General features: G+C 63.0%; 2 protein-coding genes and 5 non-coding genes across 7 annotated transcripts; all 7 read left to right on the top strand.

Annotated features, from left to right (window-relative positions):
* Nucleotides 1-1,580: 1,580 nt before the first annotated feature.
* Nucleotides 1,581-2,752, top strand: LOC102055536 (transmembrane protein 223-like). The gene is given in 7 exon segments (XM_055700434.1): nt 1,581-1,649; nt 1,651-1,858; nt 2,385-2,398; nt 2,400-2,459; nt 2,462-2,542; nt 2,544-2,627; nt 2,629-2,752. Coding segments are annotated over 7 exon segments (561 nt in total). The 5' UTR covers nt 1,581-1,595; the 3' UTR covers nt 2,689-2,752.
* Nucleotides 2,753-4,401: 1,649 nt separating this feature from the next.
* Nucleotides 4,402-4,591, top strand: LOC129735065 (U2 spliceosomal RNA). The gene has a single exon (XR_008730540.1). It is a non-coding gene; the product is annotated as a U2 spliceosomal RNA (small nuclear RNA).
* A 2,129-nt stretch (nt 4,592-6,720) lies between these two features.
* LOC129735066 (U2 spliceosomal RNA) lies at nt 6,721-6,911 on the top strand. Its single transcript, XR_008730542.1, has one exon. It is a non-coding gene; the product is annotated as a U2 spliceosomal RNA (small nuclear RNA).
* Nucleotides 6,912-8,756: 1,845 nt separating this feature from the next.
* On the top strand, nt 8,757-8,945 carry LOC129735071 (U2 spliceosomal RNA). The gene has a single exon (XR_008730548.1). It is a non-coding gene; the product is annotated as a U2 spliceosomal RNA (small nuclear RNA).
* Nucleotides 8,946-10,790: 1,845 nt separating this feature from the next.
* LOC129735070 (U2 spliceosomal RNA) lies at nt 10,791-10,979 on the top strand. Its single transcript, XR_008730547.1, has one exon. It is a non-coding gene; the product is annotated as a U2 spliceosomal RNA (small nuclear RNA).
* A 1,539-nt stretch (nt 10,980-12,518) lies between these two features.
* Nucleotides 12,519-12,707, top strand: LOC114018128 (U2 spliceosomal RNA). Its single transcript, XR_003563554.2, has one exon. It is a non-coding gene; the product is annotated as a U2 spliceosomal RNA (small nuclear RNA).
* Nucleotides 12,708-12,977: 270 nt separating this feature from the next.
* Nucleotides 12,978-19,443, top strand: LOC129735061 (TAF6-like RNA polymerase II p300/CBP-associated factor-associated factor 65 kDa subunit 6L). The gene is given in 12 exon segments (XM_055700436.1): nt 12,978-13,229; nt 13,592-13,678; nt 14,863-15,013; nt 15,102-15,152; nt 15,244-15,338; nt 15,901-15,975; nt 16,722-16,942; nt 17,507-17,639; nt 18,344-18,472; nt 18,561-18,600; nt 18,603-19,066; nt 19,068-19,443. Coding segments are annotated over 12 exon segments (1,890 nt in total). The 5' UTR covers nt 12,978-13,082; the 3' UTR covers nt 19,365-19,443.
* The last annotated feature ends 168 nt before the right edge of the window (nt 19,444-19,611 follow it).

Raw genomic sequence — 19,611 nt, 5'->3', positions numbered from 1 at the left:
ATAGGATCGTTAATATTAATTAATTAATGAATCAGGTTGGAGGAGACCCCTTAAGACCATTGGGTTAGTATAGATTCATTAATATAATTAATTACGGAATTGTTTAGGTTGGAGGAGACCCTTTGATATCGAGCCGGTATAGGATCATTAATATAATTAATTATGCAATCGTTTAGGTTGGAGTAGACCCTTTGAGACCATTGGGTTGGTGTAGATTCATTAATATAATTAATTATGGAATCATTTAGGTTGGAGGAGTCTCCTTAAGACAATTGGCTTGGTATAGATTCATTAATATAATTAATTATGGAATCGTTTAGGTTGGAGGAGATTCCTTCAGGCCATTGGGTTGGTATAGGATCATTAATATAATTAATTAATGAATCGTTTAGGTTGGAGGAGACTCCTTAAGACCATTGGGTTGGTATAGGATCATCAATATAATTAATTAATTAATAGTTTAAGTTGGAGGAGACCCTTTGGGACCATTGGGTTGGTGTAGATTCATTAATATAATTAATTACGGAATCGTTTAGGTTGGAGGAGACCCTGTGAGACCATCAGCTTGGTATTGGACCATTCCTATAATTAATCAGCGTCATTATTAATTACGGAATCATCTAGATTGTGAAAGCCCCCCCAAGCTTTTTGGTGCCGGGGCGGGGGGGGGGGGGGCGTTGGGAGCATGGGGGTCCTCTCCCTTCACCTCCCCCCCCCCCCTTCCTCATTTAACCTTCTGCCTCCACCCCCTCCCCCCCCCCCCCCCAGGTTGTGCATCGTTAACGACGAGCTCTTCGTTAGGAACGCCAGCACCGAGGAGATCCGCAAAGCCTTCGTCATGCCGGCCCCCACCCCCTCCTCCAGCCCCGTGCCCACCCTCTCGGGCGAGCAGCAGGAGATGCTGGCCGCCTTCTCCATGCAGTCTGGCATGAACCTCGAGTGGTCGCAGAAGTGAGTTTTTTGGGTTTTTTTTTTTTTTTTTGGGGGGGGGGGGGTGGGGGGGGGAGGAAGGAGACCCCCACCCCTCTCCATCATTTTTTTATTTTTTTTTTTCCCCCCCTCCCCATTCCTCAGGTGTCTCCAGGATAACGATTGGGATTACGGAAGGGGCCGGGCAGGTCTTCACCCAGCTCAAGGTGGGGTTTTGGGGGGCAGGGGGCTTTCCACCCCCCCATCCCCCCTCCCCAGGGGGGCACACCACATTGAGCCCCCTCCCCCACCCCCCTTTTTTTTTTTTTTTTTTTTAACAGCTGGAAGGGGAAAATCCCAGAGGTGGCGTTTCTGAAGTGAGCGGCACCTCCCTTCCCCCTCCCTCCTGCCCCCCCTCCTCCCCCCCTTTTCCCGGCCTTTTGTTCCCAATTGTTTTGTAAATAAATAAAATAAATCGATCCCGTTTCAACGCCGGGGCGGGGCGGGGTGCGCGGCGCCTTTAAGAGAGCGGGGTGAGGGCGGCGGCGCTTCACGCCCAACGCAAAGATGGCGGACGGCGCCGGAAGTCCGGGCGGAGGGCGCAGGAAGTCGAGGCAAGGGGTGCCTGACCTCCGGAAGTGACCCCTTGGGGGCGTGACCCCGGAAGTCGGGGTGAAGCGAGAGGAATGGCGGCGGCGGAGCGGGCCCGGGCGGCGCTGGAAGCGGCGGCCGCGGTGCCCCGGGGACGTGGTGCTGTTCCGGCACGAACGGGGCCGGTTTTTCCGCTTGGCCGGGTTGTTTTGCGCGGGGCAGGGCCTGTTCTGGGCCTACCTGGCTCATTTCGCCTTCACCGCGCTGCGCCCCGCGCCCGGCACCGACACCGACGATCCGCTCCGGCCCCGCGACAACAAATGGCGCTTCGGCTTCACCGCCTCCTGCCTCACCCTCGGTACCGGTGACGGGGGGCGGGGGTGTGGTCATGGTAGGGGGAGCGGGCCTGGGCCACAGGGCGGGGTTGTCGGGCCTGGAGGGGGGCTTGAGCCAGGGGAGCGGGGGGGTTGGGGTCTGGGGAGGGGAAATCGGCCCCGGGGGGGAGCGCAGGGGGGCCCGGGCCCTGGGGGGGGGGGGCGGGTCTGGCAGCATCAGGGGGGTTTAGGGGAGCCGGGGGAGGCTCGGCCCTGGGGGCAGCACAGGGGGGCCTGGGTCCGTTGGGGGGCGGGGGGGTAGGGAGTCAGGTCCAGGCACCGGGCGGAGCAGGGGGGGTCTTGAGCGTGGAGGGAGCGCAGGGGCCCGGTGGGGGGGGGGTATTAGGGGGTCTTGGGCCTGCAGGGAGCATGGGGAGGGTCGGGGTGCTGGGGGGGCTTGGCCCCGGGGGGGAGCTGGGGGGGGCTCAGGGGAGCTGGGGGGTGCACTCATTCCCCACCCTGGGGGCCACACTAACACAAAGCCCCTGCCCCCCCCCCCCCCCCCCCCAGGCTCCCTGATCGTGGGGGGCCGGCTGCCTGTTCCCCCTGCGCGCCGTCCGGCGGGTGACCCTGCTGAGGGGGGGGCACCGAGGGTGACCATCAGCACCCACGGCCCCCTGGGGGTGGGGCAGGGCCCCACCTTCACCGTCCCCTTACGCCACGTCTCCCTGCCGCGCTCACCGCTCCGAGGTGCCAGCCGCCATCCCCCTCAAGGTCAAGGGCCGACCCTTCTACTTCCTGCTGGATAAGGTGGGGGCAGCTCTGCAACCCCCGCCTCTTCGACATCACTGTCGGCGCCTACCGCAAGCTATAGGACTTGAAAGGGGGGGGGCTGGGACTGTTGGGAGCCCCCCCCCTAAAATAAACTGTGACTCACCCCCTCGTCTGGCTGCGCAGTGGGGTGACATGGGGGATGGGCCCCCCTTGGTGGCACCGGAATGGGTTAAATGGCACCAAAATCACCCGTAAAATGGCACCGCAAAAGGTTTAAAATACACCAGAACGGGCCAGAATGCCCCAGAATAGGTTAAAATATACTAGAATCGCCTGAAATGGGCCAAAACACACCAGGGAAGGTTAAAATGCACTGGAATTTCCCAAAATGCACCAAAATGGACCAAAATACACCAGAATAGGTTTAAAATTACTCCAATAGCTCAAAATACACCAGAATGGGCCAAATGCACCAGAATAGGTTAAAATACACTGGAATCGCCCAAAATGGGCCAAAATACACTGTAATCACCCAAAATACACTGGAATCACCCAAAATACACTGGAATCGCCCAAAATGGCCGAAATTACACCAGAATCACCCAAAATGGCCAAAAAAGACCACAATAATTTAAAAATACCACCAGGAACTATGCGAAATGGGCCAAAATACACTGTAATCACCCGAAATGCTCCAAAATATATCAGAATTTCCTAAAATACACCAGAATTGCCCAAGATACACCAAAACGCTCCAAAACTCACTGTAATTGCCCAAATTACACCAGAATAGGTTAAAATATACTGGAATTGCCCAAAATACACCAGAATTGGCCAAAATGACTCAGAATGGGTTAAAATACACAGGAATCACTGAAAATGGGCCAAAATACACCAGAATAGCTTAAAATATTTTGCAATTACCCAAAATGGGCCAAAATGCACCAGAATTGGCCAAAATAAACCAGAACAGGTTAAAATGCACCAGAAAAAGCAGACACAACACCAGAATGTGTCAAAATACTCTAGAATGGGTGAAAATGGACCAGAATAAGCCCAAAATACACCAGAACAGCCCCAAAATGCAACAGAAGTGTCCAAATGCAGAGGAAGGCCCCAAAACACCTCAAAATGCACCAAAATTGGCCAAGATACACCAGCACGGGATAAAATCCACCAGAAGGGGCCAAAATACACCAGCATGGGCCAAACTGCACCGGAATGGGTTAACGTACAAAAGAACAGACCAAAATAGACCAGAATGGGCCAAAATCCACTGGAATAGGTTAAAGTGCACCGAAATGGGTAGAGAGGCACCGGAAGAGCCCAAAGTGCCCCGGCTTGGCTCAAAAACCGCACAATAGGTTAAAATAAACAAGAATGGTCCCAGGGGGAGGGGCAATGCGGGGGCGGAGCGCTCGCTGCCCAATCACAGCGCGGACTATGCAAATAGCCGGCAAGGGGGCGGGGCAGGGCGGGACAGTCAAACCTCGGTTTCAGCGGGCCAATCAGGGTGCGGCGGGCCGATCCGCGGGGGCGCGGAGCTCAGGGCGGGCACGACGGAGGGCAGAGGGTTGGTTGTGGGCGGGGCTATGCAGATCCGGCACCCAGCACCCGCGCGGGGCCCGCCGGGAGCGCCGCGGGCGGCGGGGCCGGGGGCGCAGCGGAGCGCGGGGGGGCGCGGGCCCCCCCCGGCAGCGCGCGGGGAGCGTCGGGGGCGCGTGCCGGGCCCGGTGGGGCGTCGTGTGCGGGGTGTCCGTGTTGTGGTGGGCAGCGGGGGTGCGGGTGGCGCGTGGCGCGCGGTGGGCGTGGCATCGCTTCTCGGCCTTTTGGCTAAGATCAAGTGTAGTATCTGTTCTTATCAGTTTAATATCTGATACGTCCTCGAGCGAGGACTTATATTAAACGGATTTTTTGGGCGCGGGAGTTGGGTGCGGGGCTCGCTCCCCCCGCTCCGCGCATCGCCCCGGCCCTGCAGTGCCGCCGGGCGCGGTGCCGCCCCTCGGGGCGCTACTTGCTGGTTCACGAACAGACCGACCGAGCGCGCTGCCTCTGCCGCCCGCCGCGCAGCGCCCCACCCCGGGCTTGCGGTTCCGCAGCCCGCGCTGCGCGCCGCTCGTTTGCATGGCCACGCCCCGTAGCCGTGTCCGCGGGCCGCTGACGGCTTCGCATTTGCATGGCCGCGCCTCCCGCTCGGCCCGCACCGCTGAGCGCCCCTCATTTGCATGGCCGCGCCTCCTGGCCGTGGTCACGCACTGCTCCCGGCCGCGTTTCGTTCGGGGCCACGCCCCCTCCTGGGCCGCCCCAGTGAGCGCCGCGGACGTTCGTGGCCCCGCCCCGGGGCGTGGCGCTGAAGCATCGCCCCGCCCGCATATTGGGGGAATCCGGCACCGGGCACTGGGCTTAGTGGGGGGGGTTCCGACACCCAGTACTGGGCTTACTGGGAGGCGTACGGCACCCAGTACTGGACTTACTAGGGGGGATATCCGGCTCTCAGTACTTGTCTTACTGGGAGTGGATCCTGCTCCCAGTACGGGGCTTACTGGGGGGGCGTCCGGCTCCCAGTACTGGGCTTACTGGGGGGGATTCGGCTCCTAGTACGGGGTTTACTGGGGTGAATCCAGCACGCCAGTACTGGGCTTACTGGGGGGGAGATCCGGGCTTCCACTACTTGGCTTACTGGGTGTTTCCGGCACCCAGTATTGGACTTACTGGGTGTTTTCCGGCACCCAGTCTTGGGCTTACTGGCAGGGCATCCGGCACGCACTACTGGGCTTACTGGGAGTGGATCCGGCACGCGGTACTGGGCTTCCTCGGAAGGGATCCGGCACCGAGTACTGGGCTTACTGGGGGGGATCCAGCACCTAGTACATGGCTTACTGGCAGGGCATCCGGCTCCCAGTAGTGGGCTTACTGTGGGTGGTATCCGGCTCCAGTACTGGGTTTTACTGGGGGGGGGTATCCGGATCCCAGTACTGGGCTTACTGGGAGGGCATCCGGCTCTCAGTACTGGGCTTACTGGGGGGGGATCCAGCTCCCAGGACTGGACCAGAAGAAGCCAAAATGCCCCAGAACAGCCCCCAAAATACACCAGAAGACTCCAAATGCAGTGGAAAGGCCAAAATGCACCAAAATGCACCAGAATTGGCCGAAACGCACTGGCATGGCTTAAAATGTACCAGAATTGGCCGAAATTCACCAGCACGGGTTAAAATCCACCGAAAGAGCCAAAATACACCGGCATGGGCCAAACTGCACCGGAATGGGTTAACATACAAAAGAACAGACCAAAATGGACCAGAATGGGCCAAAATCCACTGGAATAGGTTAAAGTGCACCGAAATGGGTAGAGAGGCACCGGAAGAGCCCAAAGTGCCCCGGAATGGCTCAAAAATGGACCAGAATAGGTTAAAATAAACAAGAATGGACCAAAATATGTAATCCACCAGAATGGGCCAAACTACGGGAGAATGGGCCAAAACGCACCAGAAAAGGTTAAAATGGACCCGAAATGGGACTGGAATACACCAGGAGAATCTAAATAAACGCCTCAGAGTCCACCCAAAACGGGTCAAACCACCCTGAAATTGGTTAAAATGAGCCAGAACAGAACCCGGGGAGGGTCCCAGGGGGGAGGGGCAATGCGGGGGCGGGGCGCTCGCTGCCCAATCACAGCGCGGACTATGCAAATAGCCGGCAAGAGGGCGGGGCAGGTCGGGCCAATCAGGGTGCGGCGGGCCGATCCGCGGGGCGCGGAGCTCAGGGCGGGCTCCATACAGGAGTGGAAAATGAGAGGCGTGGCCATGCAAATCAGATTGGCTGCGGGCCAATCAGGGTGCGGCGGGCCGATCCGCGGGGCGCGGAGCTCAGGGCGGGCACGACGGAGGGCAGAGGGTTGGTTGTGGGCGGGGCTATGCAGATCCAGCACCCAGGACTCGCGCGGGGCCCGCCGGGAGCGCCGGGGGCGGCGGGGCCGGGGGCGCAGCGGGGCGCCGGGGGCGCGGGCCCCCCCGGCAGCGCGCGGGGAGCGTCGGGGGCGCGTGGCGGGCCCGGTGGGGCGTCGTGTGCGGGGTGTCCGTGTTGTGGTGGGCAGCGGGGGTGCGGGTGGCGCGTGGCGCGCGGTGGGCGTGGCATCGCTTCTCGGCCTTTTGGCTAAGATCAAGTGTAGTATCTGTTCTTATCAGTTTAATATCTGATACGTCCTCGAGCGAGGACTTATATTAAACGGATTTTTGGGCGCGGGAGTTGGGTGCGGGGGCTCGCTCCCCCCGCTCCGCGCATCGCCCCCGGCCCTGCAGTGCCGCCGGGCGCGGTGCCGCCCCTCGGGGCGCTACTTGCTGGTTCACGAACAGACCGACCGAGCGCGCTGCCTCTGCCGCCCGCCGCGCAGCGCCCCACCCCGGGCTTGCGGTTCCGCGGCCGCGCTGCGCGCCGCTCGTTTGCATGGCCACGCCCCGTAGCCGTGTCCGCGGGCCGCTGACGGCTTCGCATTTGCATGGCCGCGCTCCCGCTCGGCCCGCACCGCTGAGCGCCCCTCATTTGCATGGCCGCGCCTCCTGGCCGTGGTCACGCACTGCTCCCGGCCGCGTTTCGTTCGGGCCACGCCCCCTCCGGGGTCGCCCCAATGAGCGCCGCGGACGTTCGTGGCCCCGCCCCGGGGCGTGGCGCTGAAGCATCGCCCCGCCCGCATATTGGGGGAATCCGGCAACCGGGCACTGGGCTTACTGGGGGATTCCGGCACCCAGTACTGGGCTTACTGGGAGGCGTACGGCACCCAGTACTGGACTTACTAGGGGGGATATCCGGCTCTCAGTACTTGTCTTACTGGGAGTGGATCCTGCTCCCAGTACTGGGCTTACTGGGGGGGATTCGGCTCCCAGTACGGGGTTTACTGGGTGTTTCCGGCATCCAGTCTTGGGCTTACTGGCGGGGCATCCGGCACGCACTACTGGGCGTACTGGGAGTGGATCCGGCACGCGGTACTGGGCTTCCTAGGAAGGGATCCGGCACCGAGTACTGGGCTTACTGGGGGGGATCCAGCACCTAGTACATGGCTTACTGGCAGGGCATCCAGCTCCCGGTAGTGGGCTTACTGTGGGTGGTATCCGGCTCCCAGTACTGGGTTTTACTGGGGGGGGGTATCCGGCTCCCAGTACTGGGCTTACTGGGAGGGCATCCGGCTCCCAGGACTGGACCAGAAGAAGCCAAAATGCCCCAGAACAGCCCCAAAATACACCAGAAGACTCCAAATGCAGTGGAAAGGCCAAAATGCACCAAAATGCACCAGAATTGGCCGAAACGCACTGGAATGGCTTAAAATGTACCAGAATTGGCCGAAATTCACCAGCACGGGATAAAATCCACCGGAAAGAGCCAAAATACACCGGCATGGGCCAAACGGCACCGGAATGGGTTAACATACAAAAGAACAGACCAAAATGGACCAGAATGGGCCAAAATCCACTGGAATAGGTTAAAGTGCACCGAAATGGGTAGAGAGGCACCGGAAGAGCCCAAAGTGCCCCGGAATGGCTCAAAATGGACCAGAATAGGTTAAAATAAACAAGAATGGACCAAAATATGTAATCCACCAGAATGGGCCAAACTACGGGAGAATGGGCCAAAACGCACCAGAAAAGGTTAAAATGGACCCGAATGGGCAGGAATACACCAGGAGAATCTAAATAAACGCCTCAGAGTCACCCAAAACGGGTCAAACCACCCTGAAATTGGTTAAAATGAGCCAGAACAAAACTCGGGGATGGTCCCAGGGGGAGGGGCAATGCGGGGGCGGGGCGCTCGCTGCCCAATCACAGCGCGGACTATGCAAATAGCCGGCAAGAGGGCGGGGCAGGGCGGGCCAATCAGGGTGCGGCGGGCCGATCCGCGGGGCGCGGAGCTCAGGGCGGGCACGACGGAGGGCAGAGGGTTGGTTGTGGGCGGAGGCTATGCAGATCCGGCACCCAGCACCCGCGCGGGGCCCGCCGGGAGCGCCGCGGGCGGCGGGGCCGGGGGCGCAGCGGAGCGCGGGGGGCGCGGGCCCCCCCGGCAGCGCGCGGGGAGCGTCGGGGGCGCGTGGCGGGCCCGGTGGGGCGTCGTGTGCGGGGTGTCCGTGTTGTGGTGGGCAGCGGGGGGTGCGGGTGGCGCGTGGCGCGCGGTGGGCGTGGCATCGCTTCTCGGCCTTTTGGCTAAGATCAAGTGTAGTATCTGTTCTTATCAGTTTAATATCTGATACGTCCTCGAGCGAGGACTTATATTAAACGGATTTTTGGGCGCGGGAGTTGGGTGCGGGGCTCGCTCCCCCCGCTCCGCGCATCGCCCCGGCCCTGCAGTGCCGCCGGGCGCGGTGCCGCCCCTCGGGGCGCTACTTGCTGGTTCACGAACAGACCGACCGAGCGCGCTGCCTCTGCCGCCCGCCGCGCAGCGCCCCACCCCGGGCTTGCGGTTCCGCGGCCGCGCTGCGCGCCGCTCGTTTGCATGGCCACGCCCCGTAGCCGTGTCCGCGGGCCGCTGACGGCTTCGCATTTGCATGGCCGCGCCTCCCGCTCGGCCCGCACCGCTGAGCGCCCCTCATTTGCATGGCCGCGCCTCCTGGCCGTGGTCACGCACTGCTCCCGGCCGCGTTTCGTTCGGGCCACGCCCCCTCCGGGGTCGCCCCAATGAGCGCCGCGGACGTTCGTGGCCCCCGCCCCGGGGCGTGGCGCTGAAGCATCGCCCCGCCCGCATATTGGGGGAATCCGGCACCGGGCACTGGGCTTACTGGGGGATTCCGGCACCCAGTACTGGGCTTACTGGGAGGCGTACGGCACCCAGTACTGGACTTACTAGGGGGGATATCCGGCTCTCAGTACTTGTCTTACTGGGAGTGGATCCTGCTCCCAGTACTGGGCTTACTGGGGGGGATTCGGCTCCCAGTACGGGGTTTACTGGGTGTTTCCGGCATCCAGTCTTGGGCTTACTGGCGGGGCATCCGGCACGCACTACTGGGCGTACTGGGAGTGGATCCGGCACGCGGTACTGGGCTTCCTAGGAAGGGATCCGGCACCGAGTACTGGGCTTACTGGGGGGGATCCAGCACCTAGTACATGGCTTACTGGCAGGGCATCCAGCTCCCGGTAGTGGGCTTACTGTGGGTGGTATCCGGCTCCCAGTACTGGGTTTTACTGGGGGGGGGTATCCGGCTCCCAGTACTGGGCTTACTGGGAGGGCATCCGGCTCCCAGGACTGGACCAGAAGAAGCCAAAATGCCCCAGAACAGCCCCAAAATACACCAGAAGACTCCAAATGCAGTGGAAAGGCCAAAATGCACCAAAATGCACCAGAATTGGCCGAAACGCACTGGAATGGCTTAAAATGTACCAGAATTGGCCGAAATTCACCAGCACGGGATAAAATCCACCGGAAAGAGCCAAAATACACCGGCATGGGCCAAACGGCACCGGAATGGGTTAACATACAAAAGAACAGACCAAAATGGACCAGAATGGGCCAAAATCCACTGGAATAGGTTAAAGTGCACCGAAATGGGTAGAGAGGCACCGGAAGAGCCCAAAGTGCCCCGGAATGGCTCAAAATGGACCAGAATAGGTTAAAATAAACAAGAATGGACCAAAATATGTAATCCACCAGAATGGGCCAAACTACGGGAGAATGGGCCAAAACGCACCAGAAAAGGTTAAAATGGACCCGAATGGGCAGGAATACACCAGGAGAATCTAAATAAACGCCTCAGAGTCACCCAAAACGGGTCAAACCACCCTGAAATTGGTTAAAATGAGCCAGAACAAAACTCGGGGATGGTCCCAGGGGGAGGGGCAATGCGGGGGCGGGGCGCTCGCTGCCCAATCACAGCGCGGACTATGCAAATAGCCGGCAAGAGGGCGGGGCAGGGCGGGCCAATCAGGGTGCGGCGGGCCGATCCGCGGGGCGCGGAGCTCAGGGCGGGCACGACGGAGGGCAGAGGGTTGGTTGTGGGCGGGGCTATGCAGATCCGGCACCCAGCACCCGCGCGGGGCCCGCCGGGAGCGCCGCGGGCGGCGGGGCCGGGGGCGCAGCGGAGCGCGGGGGGCGCGGGCCCCCCCGGCAGCGCGCGGGGAGCGTCGGGGGCGCGTGGCGGGCCCGGTGGGGCGTCGTGTGCGGGGTGTCCGTGTTGTGGTGGGCAGCGGGGGTGCGGGGTGGCGCGTGGCGCGCGGTGGGCGTGGCATCGCTTCTCGGCCTTTTGGCTAAGATCAAGTGTAGTATCTGTTCTTATCAGTTTAATATCTGATACGTCCTCGAGCGAGGACTTATATTAAACGGATTTTTGGGCGCGGGAGTTGGGTGCGGGGCTCGCTCCCCCCGCTCCGCGCATCGCCCCGGCCCTGCAGTGCCGCCGGGCGCGGTGCCGCCCCTCGGGGCGCTACTTGCTGGTTCACGAACAGACCGACCGAGCGCGCTGCCTCTGCCGCCCGCCGCGCGCGCAGCGCCCCCTCCGGGCTTGCGGTTCCGCAGCCGCGCTGCGCGCCGCTCGTTTGCATGGCCACGCCCCGTAGCCGTGTCCGCGGGCCGCTGACGGCTTCGCATTTGCATGGCCGCGCCTCCCGCTCGGCCCGCACCGCTGAGCGCCCCTCATTTGCATGGCCGCGCCTCCTGGCCGTGGTCACGCACTGCTCCCGGCCGCGTTTCGTTCGGGCCACGCCCCCTCCTGGGCCGCCCCAATGAGCGCCGCGGACGCTCGTGGCCACGCCCCGGGGCGTGGCGCTGAAGCATCGCCCCGCCCGCATATAGGAGAGTTCGGGCTCCGAGTACTGGGCTTACTGGTGGGGTTCCGGCTCCCAGTACTGGGCTTAGTGGGGGGGGATCCGGCTCCCGGTACGGAGCTTACTGGGAGGGGGTCCAGGAGCAACTGCTGCGCTTACTGGGAGGTATCCGGCACCCATTACTGGTCTTGCTGGGAGGCGTCCGGCTCCCAGGACTGGACCAGAAGAAGCCAAAATGCCCCAGAACAGCTCCAAAATACACCAGAAGACTCCAAATGCAGTGGAAAGGCCAAAATGCACCAAAATGCACCAGAATTGGCCGAAACGCACTGGCATGGCTTAAAATGTACCAGAATTGGCCGAAATTCACCAGCACGGGTTAAAATCCACCGGAAAGAGCCAAAATACACCGGCATGGGCCAAACGGCACCGGAATGGGTTAACATACAAAAGAACAGACCAAAATGGACCAGAATGGGCCAAAATCCACTGGAATAGGTTAAAGTGCACCGAAATGGGTAGAGAGGCACCGGAAGAGCCCAAAGTGCCCCGGAATGGCTCAAAATGGACCAGAATAGGTTAAAATAAACAAGAATGGACCAAAATATGTAATCCACCAGAATGGGCCAAACTACGGGAGAATGGGCCAAAACGCACCAGAAAAGGTTAAAATGGACCCGAATGGGCAGGAATACACCAGGAGAATCTAAATAAACGCCTCAGAGTCACCCAAAACGGGTCAAACCACCCTGAAATTGGTTAAAATGAGCCAGAACAAAACTCGGGGATGGTCCCAGGGGGAGGGGCAATGCGGGGGCGGGGCGCTCGCTGCCCAATCACAGCGCGGACTATGCAAATAGCCGGCAAGAGGGCGGGGCAGGGCGGGCCAATCAGGGTGCGGCGGGCCGATCCGCGGGGCGCGGAGCTCAGGGCGGGCACGACGGAGGGCAGAGGGTTGGTTGTGGGCGGGGCTATGCAGATCCGGCACCCAGCACCCGCGCGGGGCCCGCCGGGAGCGCCGGGGGCGGCGGGGCCGGGGGCGCAGCGGGGCGCGGGGGGCGCGGGCCCCCCCGGCAGCGCGCGGGGAGCGTCGGGGGCGCGTGGCGGGCCCGGTGGGGCGTCGTGTGCGGGGTGTCCGTGTTGTGGTGGGCAGCGGGGGTGCGGGTGGCGCGTGGCGCGCGGTGGGCGTGGCATCGCTTCTCGGCCTTTTGGCTAAGATCAAGTGTAGTATCTGTTCTTATCAGTTTAATATCTGATACGTCCTCGAGCGAGGACTTATATTAAACGGATTTTTGGGCGCGGGAGTTGGGTGCGGGGCTCGCTCCCCCCGCTCCGCGCATCGCCCCGGCCCTGCAGTGCCGCCGGGCGCGGTGCCGCCCCTCGGGGCGCTACTTGCTGGTTCACGAACAGACCGACCGAGCGCGCTGCCTCTGCCGCCCGCCGCGCGCGCAGCGCCCCCTCCGGGCTTGCGGTTCCGCAGCCGCGCTGCGCGCCGCTCGTTTGCATGGCCACGCCCCGTAGCCGTGTCCGCGGGCCGCTGACGGCTTCGCATTTGCATGGCCGCGCCTCCCGCTCGGCCCGCACCGCTGAGCGCCCCTCATTTGCATGGCCGCGCCTCCTGGCCGTGGTCACGCACTGCTCCCGGCCGCGTTTCGTTCGGGCCACGCCTCCTCCTGGGCCGCCCCAATGAGCGCCGCGGACGTTAGTGGCCACGCCCCGGGGCGTGGCTCCCAGGCCCCGCCCCGCAGTGTGCGCCATGTCGGAGCGGGAGGAGCGGCGGTTCGTGGAGCTGCCGCGGGAGTCGGTGCGGCTGATGGCGGAGAGCGCCGGGCTGGAGCTCAGCGACGAGGTGGCCGCGCTGCTGGCCGAGGACGTCTGCTACCGGCTGCGGGAGGCCACGCAGGTGTGAGGGCGGCCGGGGCGGCGGGGGCCGGGGCCCAGTGCCGGTCGCGCTCCCCGTCCCGCTCCCGATCCCCGTCCCGCTCCCGGTCCCCGTCCCGCTCCCGGTCCCCGTCCCGCTCCCGCTCCCCGTCCCGCTCCCGCTCCCCGTCCCGCTCCCGCTCCCCGTCCCGCTCCCAGTCCCCGTCCCGCTCCCAGTCCCGCTCCCGATCCCAGTCCTGCTCTGCTCGCACTCCCAGTCCCAGTCCCGGTCCTGCTCCCGGTCCCACTCTGCTCCCACTCCCAGTCCTGGTCCCGGTCCCTGTCCCGGTCCCAGTCCCGCTCCCAGTCCCAGTCCCGCTCCCAGTGACGGTGCCTCCCCCCCAGAACAGCTCCCAGTTCATGAAACACACCCGGCGCCGCAAACTGACGGTCGAGGATTTCAACCGGGCGCTGCGCTGGAGCAACGTCGAGGTGCCGGGATGGTGTTTGGGGGGGGGGGGTCCCCAGTAACCCCCTGGGGGGTCCAGGACAGGGAGGGGGATCCCCAGTAACTCACTGGGGGGTCCAGGATTGGAGGGGGGGGGTCCCCAGTAACCCCCTGGGGGGTCCCCAATAACCCCCTGGGGGATCCAGGGCCGGGGGGAGGGCAGTCCCCAGTAACCCCCTGGGGGGTCCAGGACAGGGAGGGGGATCCCCAGTAACTCACTGGGGGGTCCAGGATTGGAGGGGGGGGGTCCCCAGTAACCCCCTGGGGGGTCCCCAGTAACCCCCTGGGGGGTCCCCAGTAACCCCCTGGGGGGTCCAGGACAGGGAGGGGGATCCCCAGTAACTCACTGGGGGGTCCAGGATTGGAGGGGGGGGGTCCCCAGTAACCCCCTGGGGGGGTCCCCAGTAACCCCCTGGGGGGTCCAGGACAGGGAGGGGGATCCCCAGTAACTCACTGGGGGGTCCAGGATTGGAGGGGGGAGTCCCCACTAACCCCCTGGGGGGTCCCCAGTAACCCCCTGGGGGGTCCAGGACAGGGAGGGGGATCCCCAGTAACTCACTGGGGGCTCCAGGATTGGAGGGGGGGGGTCCCCAGTAACCCCCTGGGGGGTCCAGGGCCGGGGGGAGGGGGGTCCCCAGTAATCCCCTGGGGGGTCCAGGACAGGGAGGGGGATCCCCAATAACCCACTGGGGGGTCCAGGATCGGAGGGGGGGGGTCCCCAGTAACCCCCTGGGGGGTCCAGGACAGGGAGGGGGATCCCCAGTAACTCACTGGGGGGTCCAGGATTGGAGGGGGGGGTCCCCAGTAACCCCCTGGGGGATCCAGGGCCGGGGGGAGGGGTGTCCCCAGTAATCCGCTGGGGGGTCCAGGACAGGGGAGGGGGGTCCAGGACCAGGAGGGGGGTCCCCAGTAACCCCCTGGGGGGGCTAGGGCCAGGGGGAGGGGAGTCCCCAATAATCCCATGGGGGGGCCAGGACCAGGAGGGGGGTCCCCAATAATCCCATGGGGCGGCCAGGGGGAGGGGGGGCCCCAGTAACCCCCTGGGGGGTCCAGGACTGGGGAGGGGTGCCCCCCCCCATGTTGCTGTGACCCCAGAGGGTTCTTGGGGGTGGGGTTTTTTTTTTGGGGGGGGGGGGGGGTGTGGCAGCACAGTGTCCCCCCTCCCCAGGCGGTGTGCGGATACGGCTCCCAGGATGCGCTGCCTTTCCGGGCCATCAAGGAAGGGGAGCTGTACTTCCAGGAAGACCGGGAAGTCAACCTGGTAGAGCTGGCTTTGGCCACCAACATTCCCAAGGGATGCGCCGAGACGGCTGTGCGAGGTGAGGGGTCCCCCCAAAACCCCAGGACCACCCCCCCCGGACCCCCCCAGGACCCCTCACCCCCCCTTTTTCCGCGCTCTTTTCCCAGTGCACATTTCCTACCTGGATGGAAAAGGCAACCTGGAGCCGCAGGGAGCGGGTAAGGGATGGTGGGGGGGTGGCGCTGGATTTGGGGAGGGGTCAGACTTTGGGGTGACGCCCCCACCCCCCAACCCCATCCCCCTCTTTAGTCCCCAGCGCCGTCTCCACGCTGACAGACGACCTGCTCAAGTACTACCAGCACGTCACCCGCGCGGTGCTGGGTGATGACCCCCAGCTGATGAAGGTACCGGTGGGAAATAGGTGGGAAAGAGGAGATAAATAGGCGGGAAAGAGGAGATAAATAGGCGGGAAAGAGGAGATAAATAGGCGGGAAAGAGGAGATAAATAGGCGGGAAAGAGGAGATAAATAGGCGGGAAAGAGGAGATAAATAGGCGGGAAAGAGGAGATAAATAGGCGGGAAAGAGGAGATAAATAGGCGGGAAATAGGCGGGAAAGAGGCGGGAAAGAGGCGGGAAAGAGGCAGGAAAGAGGCGGGAAAGAGGCGGGAAAGAGGCGGGAAAGAGGAGATAAATAGGCGGGAAAGAGGAGGGAAATAGGCGGGAAAGAGGAGGGAAAGAGGAGGGAAATAGGCGGGAAAGAGGAGGGAAATAGGCGGGAAATAGGCGGGAAAGAGGAGGGAAATAGGCGGGAAAGAGGAGGGAAATAGGCGGGAAAGAGGAGGGAAATAGGCGGGAAAGAGGAGGGAAATAGGCGGGAAATGGGGACCCCCCCCTCCCCCTGAGCACCCCAAAATGGGGTGGTCCCTCCCCCCCGGCCCCGCTGTGGCCAGCATCCTCGCCCGCAGGTAGCCCTGCAGGACTTGCAGAGCAATTCCAAGATCGCTGCGCTCCTGCCTTACTTCGTCTACGTGGTCAGCGGGGTGAGTGCTGGGGTGGGATCCGGTGGGATCCGGTGGGATCCAGTGGGGTGGGGTGAGGGATGGGGTGGGGTGGGGGATGGGGGGGATGGGATAGGGTGAGGGATGGGACAGGGTGAGTGATGGAGTGGGATCCGGTGGGATGAGCGGTGGGATGAGTGGTGGGATGGGATGAGGGATGGGGTGGGGGATGGGATGGGGTGGGACAGGGTGAATGATGGAGTGGGATCTGGCGGGATCCGGTGGGGTGAGTGGTGGTATGGGGTGAGCGATGGGATGGGGTGGGGGATGGGGTGGGGTAAAGGGATGGGGGGTGGGGGATGGGGTGGGATGAGATGGGGGGGAATGGGCTGAGGGATGGCGTGAGGGGTGGGGTGGGGGATGGGATGGGGTGAGTGATGGAGTGGGATCCAGTGGGATGAGCGGTGGGATGGGGTGAGTGATGGGGTGGGATGGGGTGGGGGATGGGGTGAGGGGAGGGGATGGGGTGAGTGATGGGATGGGGTGAGGGATGGGGTGGGGGATGGGGTGAGGGGGGGGGATGGGGTGAGGGATTGGGTGGGGTGGGATGGGGTGAGGGATGGGGTGGGGGATGGGATGGGATGTGGTGAGTGATGGAGTGGGATCCAGTGGGATTCAGTGGGATGAGCAGAGGGATGGGATGGGATGGGATGGGGGTTCTCCCCCAAGCCTGGGTGGCCATGGGGGTGTGGGGGGGGTCTCCCCACTGAACCCCCTTTTACCGGCAGGTGAAGTCGGTCAGCCACGACCTGGAGCAGCTGAACCGGCTGTTGCACATCGCTCGGAGCCTGATCCAGAATCCTTTCCTCTGCCTGGGCTCCTACGTCTGCAGCCTCATCGCCAGCGTCATGTACTGCGTCCTCGAGCCCCTGGCCGCCTCCATCAACCCCCTCAACGACCACTGGACCCTCCGCGATTACGCCGCCATGCTCCTCAGCCGCATCTTTTGGTGAGGAGCCCCCCCCCCCCCCCCCCGATGCAGGTGCAGGGGGTCCCCCCCATCCCCCCCTCCCCAGAGCGCGGGTTTTTGCAGCATCCGTATGAAATCTTCCCACCCGGGTTGGCTCGGAATCGGAATCGGGCCCATCGCCTCCGTCGGTGGCAACTGATTAAAAAAAAAACAAAACACAAACCCCCTAGATCAGATGTTAAAATCCAAAATTTCCAGAAGAATCCACCTCAAATCTCATCATCTTTTTAATTATTTTATTTTTTGCTCAGCTGGAAAGCGCTTTGAGTCCTCCTCCGTCAGGTGATGCTCATCGACCGCGGCGATGATGCTCTGCTGGACTCAAAAATTAGAAAATTAGAAAAATCATTTATATCTCCTAATGATCAGCCCATGTGGGTCTCGTTTGCTGTTTGATATATTTATTTTTGGTGAGGTGGGAGGGTAAATCGCGGCGGAATGAATGGTGCAATGGACTTGGTGCACCCCCGTGTTTAACCTTGCTTTAATTTCTAGGCCAGGGTTATTAATGGGTAATTAAGCGTCGCCTGTCGTCCCCCGCAGGACCCACGGTGATCTGGTGAGCGGGTTGTACCAGCAGATCCTGCTCTCGCTGCAGAAGGTGCTGGCTGACCCAGTGCGCCCGCTTTGCTCCCATTACGGCGCGGTGGTGGGGCTGCACGCCCTGGGCTGGAAGGTAAAGGAATTGGGGGGGGGGGGGGGGGGGGATGGGGTAGGGTGAGGGATGGGACGGGGTGAGGGATGGAGTGGGATCCGGTGGGATCCAGTGGGATGAGCGGTGGGATGGGGTGAGTGATGGGATGGGATGGGGGGGATGAGTGGTGGGATGGGGTGAGTGATGGAGTGGGATCCAGTGGGATCCAGTGGGATGAGCGGTGGGATGGGGTGAGTGATGGAGTGGGATCCAGTGGGATGGAGTGAATGATGGAGTGGGATCCAGTGGGATCCAGTGGGATGGGGTGAGTGATGTAGTGGGATCTGGTGGGATCCGGTGGGATGGGGTGAGTGATGGGATGGGGTGGGATGAGCGGTGGGGTGGGGTGAGTGATCCAGTGGGATCCGGTGGGATGAGCGGTGGGATAGGGTGAGTGATGGGATGAGGGATGGGGTGGGGAATGGGATGGGGTGGGATCCAGTGGGATCCGGTGCGGTGAGTGGTGGGATGGGGTGGGGGTAGGGGGGGATGGGGGATGGGGTGGGGTAAGGGATGGGGGTGGGGTGGGGGATGGGGTGGGATGAGATGGGGTGGGAATGGGCTGAGGGATGGGGTGAGGGGTGGGGTGGGGGATGGGATGGGGTGAGGGGTGAGGGCTGGGGTGGTGCCCCTCACCCTGAGCTCGTGCTCAGGGTCTCTCTGTGTCCCCCCTCCCCCCCCCCCAGGCGGTGGAGCGGGTGCTGTACCCCCATCTCCCCACCTACTGGACCAACCTCCAGGCGGTCCTGGATGATTATTCCGTGTCCAACGCGCAGGTCAAGGCTGATGGGCACAAGGTCTACGGGGCCATTCTGGTGAGGGGGGGGGCTGGGGTGGGGGGGGTGGGGGGGGTGGGTTGACCCCATCCCACTCCCCCCTCACCATCCCCCCCCCCCCCCCCAGGTGGCTGTGGAGCGCTTGCTGAAGATGAAGGCGCTGCAAGCATCGGGGGTCCCGCGGCGCGAGGGGTCCCCCCGTCACAGCCCCAAGCGGGACCCCCCCACCCCCACCCCAGAGCCGGCTGTTGGCTTGGGGCGCCCCCTCCTACAGCTGGGGGGGGGCTTGGGGGGGGGCCCCCCCTTCGTCAGCATCCCCCGTGCCCCCCCCCCCTCTCCCTCCACGACATGTACCGGGAGCTCTACGATTTCTTCGGCGACAGCTTGGCCACCCGTTTCGGCACCGGTTTGCCACCCCCCTCCCCTCCCCCCCCTCCCCCCCCCGAGACCCCCGAAGGAATCCGCAAAGACACCCCCCCCCCGGCTTTTGGGGGGGATGGGGCGACGCGCAAGATGCCCCAACTGACCGCCAGCGCCACGGTGAGCCCCCCCCGCCACGAGGAAAGCCCCCGGCCGGACCCCCTGCCCCCCCCTCCCCCCGCCCCGGGGCGACCCCCCCTCCATCGCCCGGCTAACCTCACGCGCCCCCCGTGGTCCCCCCCGGCAGCCCCCCCCCCATCGGCCGGGGACGAGGGATTTTTTCCAAAAATGTCGTTTTACGCCCCGGGGACCCCCCAGGTTCAGTTTTCTCATCGCGGGGCGTCAGACCGGGCGCCGCTGCCCCGGGCGCCGTTTCCAGACCCTTTTCCCACAATATCACGGAACCGGACATATATCGCGATATGCCCAGAAGTTACCCATGATCGGTCGGACCACCCGGCCGGCCCGACGCTGGCCACGGGCTGAGTATTCCCTGCAGCTCCTGCTCTGAGCGGGGGCGGGGGCGGGGGGGACCCCCCCCAAAAAAATAAATGGGTATTGGGTGATGGACCCCCACCCACCCCAATAAAACCAGTACTGGGTGATGGACCCACCAATAAGCCTGGTGTTTGGTGCTGGAAACACGAACCCCCCCCCCCCCCCCCAGTAAAACCAGTATTGGGTGATGGACCCAACAATAAGCTGCCGGACCCCTCCCACTAAGCCCAGTACTGGGAGCCGGATCCCCCAAGTAAGCC

The sequence above is a fragment of the Falco cherrug genome, unplaced genomic scaffold, assembly GCF_023634085.1.
Source record: "Falco cherrug isolate bFalChe1 unplaced genomic scaffold, bFalChe1.pri scaffold_259, whole genome shotgun sequence".
Taxonomy (NCBI): domain Eukaryota; kingdom Metazoa; phylum Chordata; class Aves; order Falconiformes; family Falconidae; genus Falco; species Falco cherrug.
The sequence above is the reverse complement of the archived record's forward strand: the minus strand, read 5'-3'. Positions and strand labels throughout refer to the sequence as shown.